The following is a 23,844-nucleotide window of genomic DNA, read 5'->3' as shown; positions in this document are numbered from 1 at the left end:
AAAAAGTTCCACCTTTGTCTTGTAAGTCCACTAAATGTTTTCCCAAAAAATCTTGACAATCGTTACAATGTTTTCATTAAATGTGAAAGGCTTTTATGTTCCTTTTGGTCATCTGTAGTTAAATTATCTGAGCTTAACTGAGACGAGAGAGACCTGCAGTGCTTTAGATGTTGCCCTGGGTTATTTTGTGACCTCCTTGATGAGCTTAGATCTTAAAAAGTGTAGATCAGGGCGTTATTACTTTTACAGATTTTTACTTGGATAGCTTTTTTTTTGTAAAGCATGAAATCATCATTTGAAAACAACTTCTTGTATTTATTGATGTTATCTTTGCTTTGCCTGATGTTTGCAGCAACAGAAGGCCTTTGTCTCACAGCAATGTATGTTGTTCCAGGAGCATCAATATATGAGCAACAAACAAGGAAACTACAAAACATAGATTTATACATAAAATTTTTTATTTTTGCAGATTACAAGTTTTATCTTTGTAACTTTAAAGGTTCTTTATTTACAAAGCTTTTGACATTTATCATACAAAACATTGTAAGGTCATGTGTCAGAACTAACAAAACGGCACTGTAGAGAGGAGTATAATGCATAGCCCAATAAACTACAAGTCAACAGTGAGCAATTGACTTGGGCTGCATTCACTGTAAACTGTCAAACCACCACTTCTCCCCTTAGGTCTGTGTTGTCAAAATAAATTATAGTACACAAACAGGTCTGCAGACAAACAATTGACGATCTTTCAAGATATAGATGGATTACATTGTTTCTTTTCAAAATACTTTATTTTCATTTTAAGCCCAGGGTTTTCCAGCATGCACAGATGTGGCTTTGTAGTTTAGCAGCTGGACAGACTGGAGAGAACATGGACCTTTACACAGAACCATAAATGCACCTTCTAATTGTCAAATCGCACAGGATCCTACGCAATCCATGCAATTTTGCAGATGTCATTTTCATATTATAGTTTTTGAAACATTTAATGTTTTTGGCAGACTTCTTTTAAGATATTTAACCTCTCAGTTATTTTTTGTGAGGTGTCAGTCCACCCCAGTTTTAGGTTATTACAAATTAGACAGATGGTACTAATAAATTCATTGGACACCAAAGTGTCTGAAAAGCTACAATTTTAATAGCTTGTTTCGATTAACATATTCATCTAAAATCTTGATTTATTCTTTTATAAAACAGCAGCAGATAAGCACACATGTACTTAGCACATAAAAGAAGCTTTTAAATATTCTCATGAGCATCACAGTGAAATCGTGGCCCTGCATCTGAATTTTATCGTATAACTTGTATATGAAACAGAAAGCAAAGTTGTTTCAAATACAGATTTCTGTGCTTTGGAAGAAAGATCTAAACAAAAACCCTATAGCTGTTACCAAAGACCCACCACTGGGGGGGCGCTAGTGTGCAGTCGTAGGATGTAGACGTGTTGGTTAGCTCTCTCCGCCTCAACCTTAAATAAAATACAAATACCACGATAAAAGCACCAAAAAGCTGGCATATTTGACGTTGCATCCTTGGTTTAAATATTGAGCATAATGTCGCCGTCAAAGAGAAGGCCACAAACGCAGGGAAAAACAAGACTATCGACAGATACATTGGCAATGCTAACGCTGGTGGCGCTGATGCTCACAGCGGCCCTTCCGGCGGGGCTATGGGCAAACCAAGAGACGGTGCTCCCGACGACAAGACCCACATGTTCGAGATGTGCCAGGAAATATGTAAGAGTATGTCAGCATCGGTTCTGGAGAAGCTAGATGAATGATTTGATGCCTTTGAAGCTAAGTTCCAGTCTGTCCTCGCTGTACAAGCCGACTTGCGGAACCGTATGGCTGGCCAAGAGCTAGCAACCAATGCATTCGAGGAGCAGCTGGGGGAACTTGAAACGAAATATGTGGAGCTAACAAGGCTTGTGACCCAGCAACAAACCAGGTTGTTGGACCTGGAGGCTCGCTCCAGAAGGCACAACATAAAAATTGTTGGCATAAAAGAAAACTCAGAAGCAGGGAGACCAATGGAGTTTGTCTCTAAGATCATTCCTGAACTGCTGGGTGAACAACACTTTCCACATCCACTCAAGGTCGACCGTGCGCACCGCTCTCTGTGGCCCAAGCCTGCTGCAGGGGAGAAGCCACACACTATCATAGCACGAATACATAATTTTCAGGCGAAGGAGCTGATTCTACGTCTTGCAGAGACGCAATCAATGGAATACAGGGGGAACAAAGTTTTGATCTTTCCAGAATACACTAGTGAAGTAATGAGCCAACACCGTGCCTTCCGGAATGTGAAGCAAGCCCTGAGAGGGGATGGAATGAAGTTCCAGCTGCGGTACCCGGCCTGGTTGTCCAACAAGACAATGATCCAAAACATAAAGCCAAATCTACAATGGAATAATTCACAAATAAACGTATCCAGGTGTTGGAATGGCCAAGTCAAAGTCCAGATCTGAATCCAATCGTGAATCTGTGGAAAGAGCTGAAGACTGCTGTTCACGAACGCTCTCCATCCAACCTCACTGAGCTTGAGCTGTTTTGTAAGGAAGAATGGACAAGAATTTCAGTCTCTCGATGTGCAAAACTGATAGAGACATACCCCAAGCGCTAAAAAGTATTAACACAAGGAGGCTGAACAATATTGCACGCCCCACTTTTCAGTTTTTTATTTGTCAAAAACGTTTGACACATCCAATAAATTTCATTCCACTTCACGATTGTGTCCCACTTGTTGTTGATTCTTCACAAAAAATTTGAATTTTATATCTTTATGTTTGAAGCCTGAAATGTGGCAAAAGGTTGAAAAGTTCAAGGGTGCCGAATACTTTCGCAAGGCACTGTAGCTACAAGGATTAAGTCCTGAGCTCTAATAAAGCTGTAAACAGAAAGTATCAAAATTCCCCTTCTTATTAAGTTATGATCAAAGAGCTCTGTAATTTGAAATAATTTTCATGTCAGTTTACTGCATATTTTACTACTTTTTTCGACATTGTGCATAAAATGAAGTCAATTACTGAGGGAATACTATCCATCAGCCATTAAATTAGATTTTATTCAAGTTAATGACAACATGCAGTTATTGATAAAACTGATTTACGCAGTGCTATGAAATGTATTTCACCCTTATAGATTTCTTAAGCTTTTGCTTTTTGACTTTCAAATGTTTCTGATTAACAAACATAGCCTGAGTAAGTACAAAATGCACATTCTGGTGAAGCCATAGCATATCAATTGGATTGAAACCCAGTTTGACTGAGCTACTTGAATACTTTTATTTTGTAATTTGTTTAGTTTTTCTAATTATTATTATTTATTTTTTTGGCTGGTGGTGGGTTAGCCATTTGGGGATGTGGACTTTTCTGGTCCTTTATATCATTGTCTTTCTGCATAATTTAAGAGTGATTGAGTTTAAGATTACATCCTAATGGTCAGACATTCTCCTTCAGCATTTTCTTCTAGTATTTGTTTTTTTTTCTAGATTTATGGGCAATTGAATTATGGCAGGTACTCCAGGTCATGAAGCAGCAAATAAGTCCCAGATTATCCCCATACCAACACTATATTTGATTGTTGGTATGATGTTCTTTAGCAGAAACGCTGTTAGTTTTACACTTAGATTTACCAGGACACACACCTTCCAAAAAGTTCCACCTTTGTCTTGTAAGTCCACTAAATGTTTTCCCAAAAAATCTTGACAATCGTTACAATGTTTTCATTAAATGTGAAAGGCTTTTATGTTCCTTTTGGTCATCTGTAGTTAAATTATCTGAGCTTAACTGAGACGAGAGAGACCTGCAGTGCTTTAGATGTTGCCCTGGGTTCTTTTGTGACCTCCTTGATGAGCTTAGATCTTAAAAAGTGTAGATCAGGGCATTATTACTTTTACAGATTTTTACTTGGATAGCTTTTTTTTGTAAAGCATGAAATCATCATTTGAAAACAACTTCTTGTATTTATTGATGTTATTTTTGCTTTGCCTGATGTTTGCAGCAACAGAAGGCCTTTGTCTCACAGCAATGTATGTTGTTCCAGGAGCATCAATATATGAGCAACAAACAAGGAAACTACAAAACATAGATTTATACATAAAATTTTTTATTTTTGCAGATTACAAGTTTTATCTTTGTAACTTTAAAGGTTCTTTATTTACAAAGCTTTTGACATTTATCATAAAAAACATTGTAAGGTCATGTGTCAGAACTAACAAAACGGCACTGTAGAGAGGAGTATAATGCATAGCCCAATAAACTACAAGTCAACAGTGAGCAATTGACTTGAGCTGCATTCACTGTAAACTGTCAAACCACCACTTCTCCCCTTAGGTCTGTGTTGTCAAAATAAATTATAGTACACAAACAGGTCTGCAGACAAACAATTGACGATCTTTCAAGATATAGATGGATTACATTGTTTCTTTTCAAAAGACTTTATTTTCATTTTAAGCCCAGGGTTTTCCAGCATGCACAGATGTGGCTTTGTAGTTTAGCAGCTGGACAGACTGGAGAGAACATGGACCTTTACACAGAACCATAAATGCACCTTCTAATTGTCAGATCGCACAGGATCCTACGCAATCCATGCAATTTTGCAGATGTCATTTTCATATTATAGTTTTTGAAACATTTAATGTTTTTGGCAGACTTCTTTTAAGATATTTAACCTCTCAGTTATTTTTTGTGAGGTGTCAGTCCACCCCAGTTTTAGGTTATTACAAATTAGACAGATGGTACTAATAAATTCATTGGACACCAAAGTGTCTGAAAAGCTACAATTTTAATAGCTTGTTTCGATTAACATATTCATCTAAAATCTTGATTTATTCTTTTATAAAACAGCAGCAGATAAGCACACATGTACTTAGCACATAAAAGAAGCTTTTAAATATTCTCATGAGCATCACAGTGAAATCGTGGCCCTGCATCTGAATTTTATCGTATAACTTGTATATGAAACAGAAAGCAAAGTTGTTTCAAATACAGATTTCTGTGCTTTGGAAGAAAGATCTAAACAAAAACCCTATAGCTGTTACCAAAGACCCACCACTGGGGGGGCGCTAGTGTGCAGTCGTAGGATGTAGACGTGTTGGTTAGCTCTCTCCGCCTCAACCTTAAATAAAATACAAATACCACGATAAAAGCACCAAAAAGCTGGCATATTTGACGTTGCATCCTTGGTTTAAATATTGAGCATAATGTCGCCGTCAAAGAGAAGGCCACAAACGCAGGGAAAAACAAGACTATCAACAGATACATTGGCAATGCTAACGCTGGTGGCGCTGATGCTCACAGCGGCCCTTCCGGCGGAGCTATGGGCAAACCAAGAGACGGTGCTCCCGACGACAAGACCCACATGTTTGAGATGTGCCAGGAAATATGTAAGAGTATGTCAGCATCGGTTCTGGAGAAGCTAGATGAATGATTTGATGCCTTTGAAGCTAAGTTCCAGTCTGTCCTCGCTGTACAAGCCGACTTGCGGAACCGTATGGCTGGCCAAGAGCTAGCAACCAATGCATTCGAGGAGCAGCTTGGGGAACTTGAAACGAAATATGTGGAGCTAACAAGGCTTGTGACCCAGCGACAAACCAGGTTGTTGGACCTGGAGGCTCGCTCCAGAAGGCACAACATAAAAATTGTTGGCATAAAAGAAAACTCAGAAGCAGGGAGACCAATGGAGTTTGTCTCTAAGATCATTCCTGAACTGCTGGGTGAACAACACTTTCCACATCCACTCAAGGTCGACCGTGCGCACCGCTCTCTGTGGCCCAAGCCTGCTGCGGGGGAGAAGCCACACACTATCATAGCACGAATACATAATTTTCAGGCGAAGGAGCTGATTCTACGTCTCGCAGAGACGCAATCAATGGAATACAGGGGGAACAAAGTTTTGATCTTTCCAGAATACACTAGTGAAGTAATGAGCCAACACCGTGCCTTCCGGAATGTGAAGCAAGCCCTGAGAGGGGATGGAATGAAGTTCCAGCTGCGGTACCCGGCCTGGTTACAGGTGCAATGGCAGGACGGGAGTGATCCTGAGGTTTTCAGCGACCCGGCTCAGGCTGTGGTGGCTCACCTGAGGAAGAAACGAAGCATGACAGAAAAGGAATAGTGTGCACTGTGGTCCCTCTATTTTTACTCTCTCTGCCTTTAAAGGTGAGCTGGCTCTACTGTTGCTGTGTGCGTCATGCAGCGGATTATCTGATGATCTATATTTAGTGATGTAAAGACGTCCTGTCTGCATGCTAGTTATTTTGGACTGGGTCAGCTCTTTCAGAAGATTCATTTTAAGAGTATCTAGTAGAGTTGTACAGTATAATTCACTGATCCAATGGCTGTTGTGGTTTAGGACGCTGTGAATTGATTGAGTTTGGTCCACTATTTGTCCGGCAGCCCATGTTTTGTTAAAAAGGGGGAGAAATGCGTCATGTTCGGGAGACGCAAGTGGGAGGGGGGGAACGTTTTCGGGGGTGTGTTGTTTGTTTTGTTTCACCCAGATGCGTATGCCTCATTTTTCTGTATCATTTTTCTCTGTCTCGCTATATCGAGGCTGCTTGTTTGACAATTTGTCTGTTTAATGACCGATGCTGGCACTGGTAGGCGGACAGAGGGGAGAAATCTGCAACTGATCACATGGAATGTAAAAGGGCTTGGTAGTGCATTAAAGAGGGGGAAAGTTTTTAAGCATCTGAAATCCTGCAGACATTATCTTTTTACAAGAGACCCATATCAAGAAAGAGGCACAACATAGACTGAAGTGTAGCTGGGTAACTCAAATATACCAATCACCATTCACTTCACATGCTCGGGGTGTAGTGATATTATTTAGAAAAAAATATTCCATTTCAGACATCTTCTGTACAGTGACCCCCTGGGCAGATACATAATGGTAACTGGCACTATAAATTCACAACCTTTAACTCTCCTTAATGTATACGGTCCAAACACAGATGAACCAAACGTTTTTAGGAAAATCTTTGACGTGCTTCTGATGACGATGAAGTATCAGACTCCACCTTGTGGAAAGCATTAAAGACCGTTTTGCGTGGCGATATAATTTCCTACACTTCGGCCCTTAAAAAAGAAAGAGGGAAACGCCTACATGAAATCAATAATGTTCTCCCCAATCTGCAAAAGAAATGTCAAAATTCCAAATCATCTGATGACTACAGGGAAATTCTGAAAGTTAAATATGAATACAATGAAATTGTGAGCAGCCAGGTTAGCAACCTGCTTTGGAAATTATGACTAAAAAATTTGGAGCTTGGAGATAAGCCTGGAAAGTTGCTAGCACAACAACTCAAGGGCGCCCACGCTCCAAGGTCAATCTATAGCATCAAATCTAAAACTGGCACCCTCATAATCAACCTTGCCAACATTAATCGCAGATTCAGGGAGTTTTACTCCGAGCTATATTCCTCTGAGAATAAAGCAACTCCATCTATTGATTTTAATCGATTTTAATGATTTTTTTTAAATGCTTCTGCTGCCTAAACAGAATGAACCTGACAGGGACTACATTGAGTGTGATTTAACGCTTTAAGAAGTCAAGGATGCAGTGGGGTCCCTTCATTCTGGCAAAGCTGCTGGTCCTGACGGCTTTGGCTCGGATTTCTATAAGAACGTTTGTGACATTCTAGCACTACTCTTGTTTAGGATGATGTCTGCTTCAAAAAAGGATGGTAAACTCCCCAAAACTCTTTATGAAGCCAACATCTCTCTCTTTCCAAAAAAGGGGAGGGATGAAACTGATCCAGCTAATTTTAGGCCGATTGCACTACAAAATTTCGATCGCAAACTAATCACAAAAATTCTGGCCACCAGACTGAATAAATGTTTAGCATCTATTATCCATCCTGATCAGACGGGGTTCATACCCGGCAGACTGTCATTTTTTAATGTAAGACGATTACTTAACTCTATTTACCATGATCATAAAAACGCCAAAGGAGCCTCAATTTTGGCCATTGATGCACATAAAGCCTTCGACCAGGTGGAGTGGCCTTATATGTTTGAGTCATTGCGCAGGTTCGGTTTTGGTGAGACTTTCATTTCCTGGGTGAAACTGATGTCAAAAACCAGTGTGCTCTGTCCTGACAAATAATGACCGGTCAGCCCCATTTCGCTTACAGCGCTCGGTGCAGCAGGGTTGCCCTCTGTCACCAGCGCTTTTTGCCATTGTCCTGGAGCCTCTGCCTGTGGCCATAAGAGAGCACCCACATATTGAGGGGCTACGAGTCAGAAGTGTTGAAACGCTCATTAGCTTATACGCCGATGATGTGATACTGTATCTACATGACATGGTAAAATCTGTTCCCTTCTGTCAGAGTTAGACACACTGATAAACTCAGAGAAGGTCTGCAATGAACACACAAGAGAGTCAAAGTTATTTTTGGCTGGCCAGGGAGAAACAGTTCATTCTCTCAAAGGAGCTGCCCTGTGTCACAGCCTTTTATTAAGGAAAGAAAAACACTCATGTTACAGAATCGTGGATGTGGCAACACACAGTTTCACAAATACAAGTTTTACTGAATAAAACTGGTTCTGTCCATATACTGATACAGCCCACATGTCCACATCTGGCATCCAAGGACATCAGGATTAGCTGGGGTGCCAATGGACTGCTTCCCAGAACTCCACACACACACAAGTTCCTGTTCAGTCTGCATAGCAACCACCCAAATGTAACTCTAAGACAAGATGACAATTCTGTTAATAGTTCATAAAAGTAAAGATTAAAAAACATATGTGAAAAGTATTCAAACCACTTCTATCAAAGTTCACCCAACTAAATAAATGAAAATGTCTTTTAATAACAAATCATAAGGATAAAGAACCTTTTAAAACTAAGTAATGATAATTCATGTACAAATCTTCCAACATCTCCTTAGCTTGATTACATCTTTCAGTAAAATATCCGGGTATCCTATCAATTGGTCAAAAAGTGAGTTAATGCCTCTTTCCAATACCTATGTGTCAGGATTTCTACAAATGGAAAGACTTCGCAGAGGCTCTAAAGATGACTTAAAGCGTTGCTGGAATCCCTTCCTAGAACACTTTGCAAAGGCCAGACTAAATTGAACGGATGAATCATATAATCTCTTTCTCCCCTCCGCCACCTATTAGGGTGTGTATATACCTGTATGTGTATGAATGCGTATACATATGTTGGCTCTGAGCGTGCATTGTTAATTGCAATGTTCAATCTATTCTGATGTGCATCTGGGTGTTGAAATTTGAAAACTTAAAATAAAATAAAAAATAAAGAAAACCACCACCCACAATGTTGTTTCTCTAGTTGGCTTTCTTTTCAAGTCTCAGAACTATATCATGTTTTATTATTTTCTTTGTACAACCCATGAAGCGCCTCTGTGGCTCTGTAGACACTGTTTGGAAGGTATTACTTCGCTCTGGATTTTATTCATCATCATGTCAAATTGCATTTAAGTTATGCATCAGTTACAGAAGAAAGCTGCAATGAGAAACAACCACTGCCTTTATTTCCCAATAGATTTTTCAAGGAAAGGGCAATGTAATCAGACAGGTGTTAAAAACAACACAGACTGTCAAGGTTTGTTTTTTCTCTGCATATTTCTCTACCAAAGACAGCAGGGAAGTAAATAAAAGACAAATGAGATCTTGGTGAATGTTTTCCTACCTTGAGGCCTTTTTTAGGTTATGGTTATGAAAACAACACAAGTTACCTAATTTACACTAAATACTTCAAAATTATATTCTAATAGTTTTTTTGAGGGGCCACAATATTGTGATGCAGTTCACACTGATGACTTACTGTAAGGTCTCCAGATGGCATGGTGACCTGTCCCAGGTGTGCCCCGCTTCTCACATAAAGACTGCTGGGAAAAGTCCATAGAGTTGTATAATATAAGGAAATCATACAATTTCAATATTGTTAAATATTTAAATATGTTAAATACTGATGATACAGATACAATAAATATGTATTTTCCTCTTTCCTCTCCCACAGGTGGCATGCATTAATTTATATATAGCCTATAATTATTGCATTACAATCATTCTTTTGCAATATTAATACCACATACACTAATGGTGGTTAGATGGGGAGGACACTGGCATTGTGTGTTTGCCAGGTGCCATTGTGTGTCCCTCCTCGGCTAGTGCAATGCTAATCTGCTGCGGAGTTGTTGAGCCTTAATAACAGCAACGTCCCTGATTGTCCTCTGGACACTTCCCTATGTCCATAGAAGCTCCATGCCGGGTGTCCATGCTGGTCATCTGGTCAGCTAAGTGCTCTGTTGCACAGCGCTCACGTCATCAGAGAGCTGCAAATCTTGGGCCTTGTAGTCGTGACACCTGTTTCTCTCCGGGCGCAGGATAAAATGTGTGGAGTGGATTTTAATCTTCTCAGGTTAAATAAAAGATAGATGGTGGTGTCTCGTTTTAAAATGAAACTTCAATGTGCAATCTTTAATAATAAAACATGCCTCATTCAGGAGCACATCCAGGATGAGGATTTGGATATTATGTGCCTTATAGAGTATTATTTTTATTATTAGTAGTATTATGCAACATTGGTATACACTGATAAGAAATAATATTATTGGCATCAATCTGTGTAAAAATGTCAACTATATCATGTATTAAACTACATTCTTCAGTGGAAATGCATTTCACAAAGAGAGACACAACTCGGCTGTTTCATTACCAAAACACTGGTTTGGCTTTTTGGTTATAAAATCCAGATAGGCTCCTGCTTGCTGCAACTTCTATTGTGACACTGTGAGTTTTTATAAGATTTTATGTTGCTTTTAGTTGCACATTTGCAACTTGTAATTCTGTTTACCGCATCCTCGTGTTTACTTAACTAAAAGTAAAAATGCATTGCATATTGGTTTTGACGGGATTTTTTTCTTGTTTCATAGTCCTTGTTTCTATATATATATATAAAAATACATTGTGGATATTTTGCATTCATGTTAATATTTGTCATTGTAAACACATTTATTATTTTAATGACCAGTATTTTACTTTGAGGGCTGCTTTTTCTCGTTTCAACATCAAACACACTTCTGTTGTTTCCAGGGTGAATCACATTGACCTTTGCTGCGAATAATTTCTGCCTGTTGGGGACGCTCTATGTGGCTTTGATCAGTCGCTCTTGTCTCAGATGTCTAACTACATTTTATTTTATTCTGCAGAGCCCCACTGCACATGTGCAGGAAGCTTCCACGGCACCCGCTGCGAGCTGGTCCACAACCCTTGCCTTTCACAGCCATGCACCCATGGCAGGGTATGCATACCAAAGGCTCGAGGTTACATGTGTAATTGCTCACTGGAAAACACTGAAGCAAGGTAGAGACATACACACTTATCACATTCATTATATTTTACTACCTGAAACATTGCTTATTTGTACTGTTTTAAGCTTTTACATGATGACTGAAGAGGTTTTTGATTGAAAGGCAGTGGGTCAATACCCACTAATCACCATTAAGACATAATTATGTTTGCCACCACTTGGGAAGTGATCAAGATTAAAACACACCAATAAGACATTGCTGTAATCTTTCCATGGGTTCCATGACTGGCACAGAAGTAGAAATGACCGAATAGTTGCAGCCCTACAAATAAACAAGAAGAACTTGAGTAATAAAACCAATTACCGGCAATCGCATCACTCCCACATGAATTGCGGTCAGAGTGTGCACACAAAATTGTAATTACATACTTAGAGGTATTCTCATGGGTCCAACAAGGCCTAGAAAATAATAAAATAGGAAGAAAAAAAACGCACCAACCACATTGTCAAAAACAGCTTCAAAGTGCACGCCTGCCTTTCGAGAAATGTGTAAGCAATCAGACTTTCATGTTCTAATGAACAAACACACACTTCCACACAAACTTGTTCTTCTCACAACCAGATACTTGCATTCCTCTCACACCACCAACGGCCGTCAAACAAAATTACTGGGGCATTTGCATAAGACATTAAATCCGTCTGTGAAATTGCATTGCCCCTCACGGTTATTGAGAGCCAGCCACGTTGCAGGTAGCGTTCCGACTGAGTAAGTGAAAAATTACTGTGTGTTGTAATTGCAGGAATTGGAAATATTATGTATGACTTGTTAAATGTAGAAAGATGTTTTATAATATTTATACATATCATAATGAAAATGAGTCAGTTAAGTGCACAGCAGCACAGAGAAACATTACAAACATATATCTATTAATGTAACGTCAGATAGCCCATAAATTCTGGCTGTATCAAAAACTGAATAAATGTTTACTTTTTATTTATTTTAAAGAGCTGCTTGGAAATGATTTCAGTGTAGCACATCAAGTGTATTTAGCATCTGGGAAATGGGCAGATTAAACCCAGCACCAGGCTGTTTTATGCAAAACAAATGATAGGTCGTGTAGTAAGGTGGTAGTACTCAGCAATCAGAGCTCTGCCAGTCCTTGGGGAGGTATTTCTCACATGAACCGGGAAGATGAAGGGCTACAGTAAAGCTTTTAGTGTCATTAGTCAAGTATAGCCTTTACTCCCTGGCCAAGGTGCCAGCCTTTGTGCTACTCTTTGCTGTAGCGCTCTTGTTCAGAGACATCTTTAATTCTTTAATTTTAAATAAACAGTCTAATTCCTTGGTAGTTTCAAAATAAAAAATACAACATTTGGGCTATTTCTTATTACAATACCTTACAATCTTCATTTGTAAAGCACTTTAAAATAACCCAAGGTTTACAAAGTGCTGTACATATTGCAAATAAAACATAGAGGACACAGACAGGGTCAACACAGACATGTTAGAATATACTTCGAAAAATTAAGATAAGATAAAGAAAAAGAAAATAATAGCCAACCTATCAGGCAGTATATAACACTTTTGCAAATAAGTGTGTTTTAAGAAGGTTTATAAACTCGCAGATCGATGAGGCGTCTAACATGACGGCAGCTCGTTCCACATCTTGAGAGCAGCTACAAAAAAAGCGCGGTCTCCTCTAAGGTTACACTATATTTATTAGTAAACTAACAAATAAAAATTGATTCACTTAGCTGCATTTATTTATAACATATTTTAAAATTGGGATTTCAGATAATCTGTTAGAACAAGGTTAGATTCATCATTTATCTTTTCAAATCCATTAAGAAAAACAGAAAACTGTTACTGTTGACACGATTCTGTTGAACCTCTGTTAAATACCTTATATATCACAAAGTACATTTGAGTTTGTCAAAATACATCTAACTGAATATGGTAGTGGTCCATACAGTGAGAAGAATTTCAGCATTTTTGTATTTCTGCATGAATTATCCTGTATTTTAGTGTTGTTGTTTAAGTCATCCAGGGTGTGGTAAATTTAAGTGTTTGAATTGAACACAGCTGACCCAGAAAAGAAGTTCAGTTGCCTTTTATTCAACTACTTAGAATAACAATTACTACACATGCACCCAAGTGGTGCAAACTTGTAGATTCTGTCCTCTGTGGTCTGTTAAATCTATCTTGTCTGAATGTTTTAGATGCCACAACGAGATTGAGGTCTGCTTGCCTAGTTTCTGTCCTGGAAGCTTTGAGTGTAAAGTCACCAATGGCTCCATCTATTGTGATCCGCTGCCACTGGTCAGTTTTATGGAGATCTTTATGGACCTTTATGGTACAGTTTGGTACTGGTCATAGTAATTTCTCATCCATTGTAAGTCATACTTATCTTCTCCTATCTTCTGTCAGGTATCTCCAGAGTTTGGCTATGTGGAAATCATACAGATTTGTGCCAGTGTGCTGGGAATAATGTTCCTTATTGGAATATTTGTTTGCGTCAGGAAATGTTATGTGAAGCAGAAGAAGAAAAAGCCTGTGTGTGTCCAGGACTCAAGTGGGTAAGCATGGTATATTCATTTTTTTTAATAGAGTGAGGTGTGGTGGATCTAAATTAATTTGAATATTATCAAATGCTATTTTAGTAATTCAGTTTAGAAAGTAAAACTCATAATGCATAGATTTATTGCACTCAGAGTAATATATTTGAAGTGTTTATTTTTGCCAGTTTTTATTATTATGACACCATGGCTTATGAGAACCCACATTTTGTTTCAGAAAGGTTTTTCAGAAAATAAATAAGAATATTACATAAGATTGTTTTACAGAAAAATTATGCCATGGCATACACAATTATACAGGTCCTTCTCAAAATATTGGCATGTTGTGATGAAGTTCATTATTTTCCATAATGTCATGATGAAAATTTAACATTCATATATTTTAGATTCATTGCACACTAACTGAAATATTTCAGGTCTTTTATTGTCTTAATACGGATGATTGTGGCATACAGCTCATGAAAACCCAAAATTCCTATCTCACAAAATTAGCATATCATTAAAAGGGTCTCTAAACGAGCTATGAACCAAATCATCTGAATCAACAAGTTAACTCTAAACACCTGCAAAAGATTCCTGAGGCTTTTAAAACTCCCAGCCTGGTTCATCACTCAAAACCCCAATCATGGGTAAGACTGCCGACCTGACTGCTGTCCAGAAGGCCACTATTGACACCCTCAAGCAAGAGGGTAAGACACAGAAAGAAATTTCTGAACGAATAGGCTGTTCCCAGAGTGCTGTATCAATGCACCTCAGTGGGAAGTCTGTGGGAAGGAAAAAGTGTGGCAGAAAACGCTGCACAACGAGAAGAGGTGACCGGACCCTGAGGAAGATTGTGGAGAAGGGCCGATTCCAGACCTTGGGGGACCTGCGGAAGCAGTGGACTGAGTCTGGAGTAGAAACATCCAGAGCCACCGTGCACAGGCGTGTGCAGGAAATGGGCTACAGGTGCCGCATTCCCCAGGTCAAGCCACTTTTGAACCAGAAACAGCGGCAGAAGCGCCTGACCTGGGCTACAGAGAAGCAGCACTGGACTGTTGCTCAGTGGTCCAAAGTACTTTTTTCGGATGAAAGCAAATTCTGCATGTCATTCGGAAATCAAGGTGCCAGAGTCTGGAGGAAGACTGGGGAGAAGGAAATGCCAAAATGCCAGAAGTCCAGTGTCAAGTACCCACAGTCAGTGATGGTCTGGGGTGCCGTGTCAGCTGCTGGTGTTGGTCCACTGTGTTTTATCAAGGGCAGGGTCAATGCAGCTAGCTATCAGGAGATTTTGGAGCACTTCATGCTTCCATCTGCTGAAAAGCTTTATGGAGATGAAGATTTCATTTTTCAGCACGACCTGGCACCTGCTCACAGTGCCAAAACCACTGGTAAATGGTTTACTGACCATGGTATCACTGTGTTCAATTGGCCTGCCAACTCTCCTGACCTGAACCCCATAGAGAATCTGTGGGATATTGTGAAGAGAACGTTGAGAGACTCATGACCCAACACTCTGGATGAGCTAAAGGCCGCTATCGAAGCATCCTGGGCCTCTATAAGACCTCAGCAGTGCCACAGGCTGATTGCCTCCATGCCACGCCGCATTGAAGCAGTCATTTCTGCAAAAGGATTCCCGACCAAGTATTGAGTGCATAACTGTACATGATTATTTGAAGGTTGACGTTTTTTGTATTAAAAACACTTTTCTTTTATTGGTCGGATGAAATATGCTAATTTTGTGAGATAGGAATTTTGGGTTTTCATGAGCTGTATGCCACAATCATCCGTATTAAGACAATAAAAGACCTGAAATATTTCAGTTAGTGTGCAATGAATCTAAAATATATGAATGTTAAATTTTCATCATTACATTATGGAAAATAATGAACTTTATCACAATATGCTAATATTTTGAGAAGGACCTGTAGAGAGGACTGTTAACTGGACATTTGTCCAGTAGACAAACTCCACATTGAAGATATGCCACAGAAGGTTTCTGCTAAATAACCGGGAGGATAGTAATTGATTGCTGTGTCCAAGCACTTTGATGGAAAGTTTAGTGGAAGGAAAAAAGGTGGTAGAAAAAGGAGCACAAATAACAAGGGTGACTTCCGAAGATTGATCATTGCGAAGATTGTAATGAAAAGCCTATTAAAGAGCTTAAGGGTGGAGATTCATCTTAGTGCTGCTAAGGCTGATTTACCTTATGCCACATTGCATCGATGCTGTAATTCCTGCAGAAGGAACCGTGACGAAGTATTCAGTGCAAATACAGTACAGTAAATTGACAAACTTTACAGTTGAACATTTTTTCTTATTTCAATGTTGTTTCATAAGCTGTAAGCCATTATGAAATATCAGACATATTTTTTAAATGTATCACTCAGTGTGTAATGAATCTATCTATATAAGAGCTAGACTTTTTACAGCAGAGAAAACCCAAACTATGAGAATATTTGGCCTGCACCAAAAGTAAAACCCCAAACATCCAGACCAAAAGAGGAAAACACCATTTAACATGTTTTCAGGCCACCACAGGTTTAAACACCTACATAGAACTACATGCTGACAGCATCTTTATTGGTTTCCAACAGGTATTTCCAGCCCAGTCTGGCTAAGAGCCTCAAAGCAGAATGCCACAACATTAACCCTGTTGAGGTCAGCTCAGTGGTCAGCTCCAGCAACAACTTGGATCACACACCATTCAGATCCCTGAGACCCCACAGCCAAATTGGTTCAGGAGGTGGATCCCCAAAGACACAGCGGCCAGTTGTGTGCAGCGTGGCCCCCAACCTTCCTGTCAGAGCGCCGTCAAGCTCTGACAATGACTCCATCAGGAAGAGCCACTGGGACATGGATTATGAAGGTGTGTAGTTTGTTTTAAACATACAATCAGATGAACAGTCTTGGATATTAAATCACTTTTTAACTTTAGCATTCCCCCCCAGAAGATGAAATTAGTTTTAATGAAGAAATAAAAAGAAGTAAATACAAAAAAAGATTCATAGAACAATGAAATAAAATATTGTTTCTATCCAGTATGGCCAGTATTAATAGTGTTAATATTTATTAACTTATAAGATTACCAAATGTTTGCTAAAGGCTTTAAGGTAATAATATACAACAAATGTGGATTCGTCTGTGAAGTCTGTAGGTTAATTTATTGAAAAGAGTTTAAATTAATCTATAAAAACCAGAACATGTATAATTTTCCTCAAATTCAAGCATTTTAAATTCTTTCTAAAATTCTCCAAAAACAAGAATATCGTTTTAACTTCAAAACACATTATATTTCTAGTTTTTCTAATCAGTCAGGACTACCATTTTTTAACATTTTTAGGTAAAAAAACAAAAACAAATTATGTTGCTGCAGCAACTATCGAAAGTGAAAGCAAAACAAATAATACACACTAAAAGCCAAAAATGAAAAAACATTTTTGGTGAAGATGATGACAGCTTTTAAACTGTAAACATGGCATTGAACAAAAATGACAAAATGAAGATTGCAGCAACACAAAATTAGTCTTTGAAATGGACCAATTACAGTATTGACAGCTAAGTAAGGGCAAGTGAAATGATTTGTTGTAAACAAACATTTAACTGATGCAGAGTGAATCATCACTGGATACACTATTATCAGCAAAAAACACAGATTAGACTCAGAAAGATGAAACATTTCTACACAAAGTCAAAAGTATCAGCAATACTAAATTACTTTTCTTCCACTGCTGTTTATTTTCCACCTTTTCTTTTTGAAATTGTTTCACTCTCATTTTTCATCCTTTGTTTCCCCTTAGTTTCTTCCTGTATTTTATGTCTCAAACTGTTTTATATTATACACCATCCTTTCCTCAGCCTCACTGATTTTCACCTCATTCTCTACCCTTTCTAGAGGTAAAATATTGTCAGTCAGTCAGTCATTTTCTACCGCTTATTCCATAGTGGGTCGCGGGGGAGCTGGTGCTTATCTCCAGCAGTCTATGGGCGAGAGGCAGGGTACACCCTGGACAGGTCGCCAGTCCATCGCAGGGCAACACACAAACAACCATGCACAAACTCATTCATACACCTAAGGACAATTTAGAGTGACCAATTAACCTAACAGGCATGTCTTTGGACTGTGGGTAAAATATTGTATTTAGTGGAAATGAAGACTGAGAAGTTTGAGATGCCAGAAAGTTAACATTATTGCTGATTTCTCTTCATTAATCAGTAAAATTGTTCATCTTCTCAACGTGTTCTCTACATGTTCTCTCTAATTTTAAGAATGTAAGCAAAAGCCATGTACCTCATACAGCTACAGATATGTTCTAGAGACATACAAAGAGAGGGAGATCAGGTGTTCATCATGCCATTGCCCCCGAGGGAACACCAGGATGGCAGGTCATTTATCTGCTCAACCTCATCGCTGAAAATAAAGGACAAATGAAGGACTACTTCACATGTTATTTAAATCGTTTTTAGAAGGATACACCATCTGAATCCTCCATTCTGTGCATCTGATTTTGTGTTACATTTTCTCTGAATATTGGCCTCACCAGTCTAAGAGTTTACTAGAAATTGATTTCAAGATTGTTTACAAGTGTTTACCGAAAAAGTCACAAGTTAAATAGACGTGGTCCAAGGTGTCAGTGAAGCAATCACAAGGCCATGTCAATGTTTCAACTGTTATCAGCTGATTCAAGACTAACAAAACCAGAAACCAGTATCTTTCATCCATGTTTTTCACTGGTCTAAAGATTATCATCAATTTCAGTGGAACTAACATAGGCTTTTAAAACTCCAGGTTTGACCATTTATGAACAATTAAATAAAACAAATAAAAAACTGACATATAGCAAATTTTTATAAACATCAAATAAAAACTCATGCTCGTACTCGGAGAGACCTATCAGGGGCATTTAAGCTCCGGACAACATAGCCTCTGGGATCGTTCGAGTGCTCAAACCCCTCCACCATGGTAAGGTTCAGAAATTATTTTAGATTGGCTTTTATTTTCCAATCTACCTGAGGTCAAAAGAGAAAGGTTATCTAATTAGTGCTAATCATTGTCTAAAATCATTTGAGAATAATTTATGAATGCCATCAATGCTATAAAAATCTGAGCGAAATCTTCTTTTTTATGGCTGTTAGTTTAATAATCCTTAACAATTTTTTTATTATCTTGGTGCAAAAAACAAAAGGTTGGCCAAATGTTTTTTGTTTTTTTTTCCCCTTCACAAAAAAAACAATTTGGAAGATTTAAAAAGCGACAACATGAAGATATTTTATTGTGAATGAAATTCTGACAGCCTGATAAGCTTTGGCAAAATTTCAGTTTCTTGGCAGCGTTAAAAAGTAATAACATGCCATATTTATTTCACAAATATTACTATTACTACTTTAAATAATGTAAGTTATCTAACAGAAACATCCCAAATATGATTTCTTTTTTTTTAAAGAAACGTTTTTAACATCTACGTGGTTTGGCAGTTTACTCTGCATCAGTGCACTAAATTTTGCTGTATTTTAAAATATGTGGCTCCTGGTTGTGGACTTGGCTTGCGATTACTCTTGTAAAGAACATCCACATCAGAAACGACAGGAACTTAAATAAAAAGCTGAAGGTGTCAATACTGAGGTTTCCAGCTGAAATGTAATAATGTTGAAGGAAGATGAAAAGGATTCTCCAGGTGCTTTTCTTAGAAGCTATTTTTTTGTTCAGCCTGCCTTTAAGTAAAATGTGGGGACTTTATTCCAAGCCTTCCTTTGATACATTTCTTCTCCCTGCTCTGCCTTTCAAACCCACTCGAAGGTACTGTGGTAAAGGATTTGACATGCTTGTCAAACCTATGGGCGTGTGGTTGCACATTGACTCAAGGTGTTTCATAATAGCAATATTTAATGTCAATAAGTGAAAATTCAGTTTAATTTATAGAGTGCTCCAATCAGAGGAAATTTGCAACTTTCCAATATTCATCACTGTGTGTCTTTTTAAAGATTTAGTTTTTGTAGCCTACGGTAGGAATGTGTATAATCACTATAATAATTACTATAATTACCTTTATATTATAATAAAATTAATGCCTTGTAAAAAGTACTTAATTGTTTCAGGACAAATTCTGATGTTATCTACTTCTCTCTCCTGTCCCCAGTCTACCCAGCAGACCCTGACTATTATGGACGCCCAACAGTCCGGGAGTTCCCCCAGTTTGACATTGTGGAGGATGCGTACTCCACCTCTAATGTGGACTCTCGGAGAAACTCCCGTTTTGGGGGCTTCCCATTCCCACTAGATCGCTGTGATCGGAGGGCACCACTGCCACCATGCTATAGCAACCAGAACCTAGATGACTTTTTGGGTCCAGACGGTCTTCCTCTTCCAAGTTCTCAGTGCCCAAACGAGTACACTGCCATCAGCTACTATCCCACTCAGCACACCCGGAGCCTCGACAATGTCTCTTCAGGCTATAAGAGACTCAGCATGCGTCTAAGTGTGGCTATGCCATCCTATGCTGAACAGACCAGCTCGCCACCAGGACCAAACCCTGCCCAGCCTCAAACACGACCCACGGGGCAATACCACCGCAACTATGATAGGTCAAGTATAGTGGAGAGTGATTATGGGAGCTGTGAAGAGGTCATGTTTTAGGACAAAATCTACCATTTTACACAGAGATCTCCTTCATTGCTAAAGATTATGTTGGCTTCATAAACTGATTACACAAAGCAAAAGTACTCCACCTCAGCCGCTCTTCCAGTTTAAGACAGCTTTGTGTACAAGTACACATCTTAGTTGGAAGTCTACTTCAGCTGAGCTCTGATTCCTCAATCCAATCATCTTTTCTTTCCACCCTGATGGACATCAAAGAACCGTTGCAAATGACAGTTCAGATGTCTCTGATTTGTTTGACTTCTGCAAGCAATACTGTTTTACTGTCCCAGAATAGATGGAGGTAGTTCAAGACTGCTCAATTACCTCTGCAGGAGAAGCTGATTAGAAGTTCATCTTTTAAATCAAGAAAAACTGCTGCAACCAGAAAATATTAACAGTGTTACTGACTTGACTCTGCACTCTTTGGAAAACAAAATACGATTTTTTTTTAACTAACAGGAGAGACTCTGCCTCCCCACAGACAAGACTATGTTTGAAACAAATGTGTAGCTATCATGCATTTCCCTACATTTCTGACTAGACAGCCACTCTGTACAAGACAGTTAATTAATGCCTGCTCTCTGTCTTGAACTGAACAAGTAAATCATGTGTTACATTAATCATAATTGAATCTGTACTCCTGATCTTTTTCAAACTGCAAGGATGCCAACAAAAAAAGGTTTAAAAGTATTAAACAAGACATTCAGAACTTTAAATGCAGGATAAGCATTTAAATGTTTTACTCATGTATTGTTTACATCTTTCCTGAGTGGGGCTGGATCCCCATTTAAACAAGTAGTTTGGTGATGTTATTTGTGATGTAGTATTTTTAAATGTGTTACACTGTACTCAACACAGGGATGATTCAGCATCTTGTCTATAAACATTTCCTCCTGGATTCTAATGAGTGCTGAATGGATTTTGGTTCAAAGTTTGGGATTAACCGCTGCTCAGCAATGTTTCCACTCTTGATGTTCATGGGAACGCTTCATATGGAAGATTTGCTGCAGCAAAGAAAAGCCAATTCAGCCATTTTAAATGGTAGAAAAATATAACACTGATTAATAAAATTCCTGTTTCGGTCTACAGCTACCTTTGCTGCATACAGCACTTAGAAAAAATGTAAAGTTGACGTTTGTTGCAGCAAAAAGCAATTTTAAATTTTTTACTAAAATATTTAAGATAAACTTCAAATTGCAATGCAGTTTGATTATTGTATTAGGTCCAAATTTCAATTTCCACACTCTCTGTCCCTGACCTTAGGTGGTTTAAAGATTCAAAAAAATCATAACTATTGCAATAGATACATGCTGTATTTTAAGTAATTTCAGTGGTTCTGAATAAATAATATTTTTTCATTAGTTAAGCCCATCCTAATCCTCATTAGTTCAGCCCTTCTGTCCAGCTCTGCTATTATTCTGAAGAACCTTAACTCCCTTCATGAAGTGTAATGAAGACGCACAGCTAACTTGTATCGGTTAATCACAAAGGACAGCTGCATGCATAACATACAAGTAGACAGTGAGTTTTGAAAAACAGACCCGTGTGAAAGAGGAAGTTATTCAGGTTAATGAATTTTTAATCTTAGAGCTCAAACTGATTCATTCAAAGCTGTATACAGTAACTTATGACGTACCATCAGTGCTTTGGAGCTTTTTGGAGTTTTTAACTAAAATCTCACCTTCTTTCCAAATTTATGATTTAACAAGCATTATCTGATGCATCCTTGACTAGCTGCTTCTTTGTAAAAGCTAATCAACCTACATGTATTTAAATTAATTGACCATTTTGGATAATGTCTATTGTATTGAAGAGCTGAATAAAACTCTAAAGCCTAATTTTCTGTTATAAGCAAGACCACATAGGACTCAATCTTCTTACAAAGCAAAACCATTGATTTATGCAACTTTCTGCATAAAGGTGGACAGGAGGGCTTAAATGATTAATTATCATTCTTCCTTTCTAATAGTGAGTTACCTGTTACATGAATCTCCTGTTCTTTTGACATTTAAACATAGCCACACACTGGATGATGTACATCCTGTCACTGATGGTTTAGCTGAAAAAATTCATCCTGGACAAAACAAAGTCTTATAAACAAGCACTAACATGTAAATAAAATTATAGTTTTGTGCTGTTTTTGTGCAGGATACAAACCGCTTGAATGTGTGTTAGATATGTTTTTTTTTATTCAATTATAGTTTATTTTTGTATTATGTGGGCATCCCCATGTTTCTGTTGTTTCTCTGAGAGATTTTATTAAAATGTGCTCCACTTCTTTCTTGTTTCCAAAAGTGAATAAATACAACTTCTAGAAACACCAACGATATCAGACTTCATGCTGCTCTGTGTTCTGTTTGTCTCAAAATTAGCAAGATTTAAAACATATTAAAATGTCTCAGTGGTGAAATGGAGTTTAGATGAAAATTCAACTTGGAAGACTCACCTCCACTTCAGGCTTCGTATAACTACTCCACTACGTTCTCTGCTCCAACCAATCAGCTTCTGGTTCGCATTCCTCTTCAGTCAATCATCCCTCAATGCTTTGCTTTAAAAGACCTTCATATGCAGAATCTCCAGCTCTTCAGCTGAGCTTCGACCCTCCTCCACCACGCCTCCACCATCGGGCTTCAAGCTCTTTCTGACTCCCTTATCTCCTCAGGCCTCCACTCCACCACCAGTATCAGGATCCCAGGTGGAAGACTTCTCTAATTCTAACCCTAAGATGTTCATTCAAGCTCTTGTCATTATCAGCATCCAAGTCCAGCGCCTAAATGTTTAACTGTAGTAATGATGAACAGCATATATCACAAAGCAATGTAAATTAAGAGCTCTCTGCCAACTAAAATGTCTTGGTGACCTACACTGTCGTGTCTTGTGCTGCTATTGGTTCAGATAGGTTTAGGGCCTTAAACCAACTCTTTCTTTAACATATAGAACCCCAAAGTGAACTGTTCACTGCTGCTGTGCTATGTTCGTGAGTAGGACTTGCCTTATAGGCATTGAACTTAAGTGTCAACATAAAACTTTTAATTTTATAAATCTGCCATTGTTGAACATAACTCAGACTAAATCTTCGTTTTACACAACAAAATTTATTACTGTTCACTGCCTTAGTTAATCTCTGCTTTAGCGTTATATCAATTGCCTTTCCATTAGAGATATGTGTGATGTTAATTTAATTCAGTTGTAATGACAAATACAGCAATTCTACAGCTTCCTCTTTGCATTAGGACTGATAAATGTAATCATCACTAATGAATTTCACCCACATCTTGCAGAAGGTGGATGTTAACTTTTAATTTCCATCTAAAATACTCACCTGAGAGATGGTGATAAAAAAAAAAAACTCTAGTTAAATTCTGT

At 38.4% G+C, this 23,844-nt stretch overlaps 1 protein-coding gene across 1 annotated transcript in view; it reads left to right on the top strand.

The window, feature by feature from the left end:
* The window catches only part of fat2 (FAT atypical cadherin 2), a 138,786-nt gene extending 115,981 nt beyond the window's left edge, over positions 1 to 22,805 (top strand). Inside the window, exons 25-29 of the mRNA XM_047353683.1 lie at positions 11,185 to 11,338; positions 13,506 to 13,605; positions 13,714 to 13,862; positions 16,439 to 16,710; positions 19,979 to 22,805. Of these exons, the coding sequence (XP_047209639.1) occupies positions 11,185 to 11,338; positions 13,506 to 13,605; positions 13,714 to 13,862; positions 16,439 to 16,710; positions 19,979 to 20,475 (1,172 nt within the window). The 3' untranslated portion in view covers positions 20,476 to 22,805. The remainder of the gene's footprint in view (positions 1 to 11,184; positions 11,339 to 13,505; positions 13,606 to 13,713; positions 13,863 to 16,438; positions 16,711 to 19,978) is intronic.
* Positions 22,806 to 23,844: the final 1,039 nt, after the last annotated feature.

The sequence above is a fragment of the Girardinichthys multiradiatus genome, chromosome 23 (assembly GCF_021462225.1).
Source record: "Girardinichthys multiradiatus isolate DD_20200921_A chromosome 23, DD_fGirMul_XY1, whole genome shotgun sequence".
NCBI classification, from domain to species: Eukaryota; Metazoa; Chordata; class Actinopteri; order Cyprinodontiformes; family Goodeidae; genus Girardinichthys; species Girardinichthys multiradiatus.
This window is presented reverse-complemented; position numbering and strand designations above follow the sequence as displayed.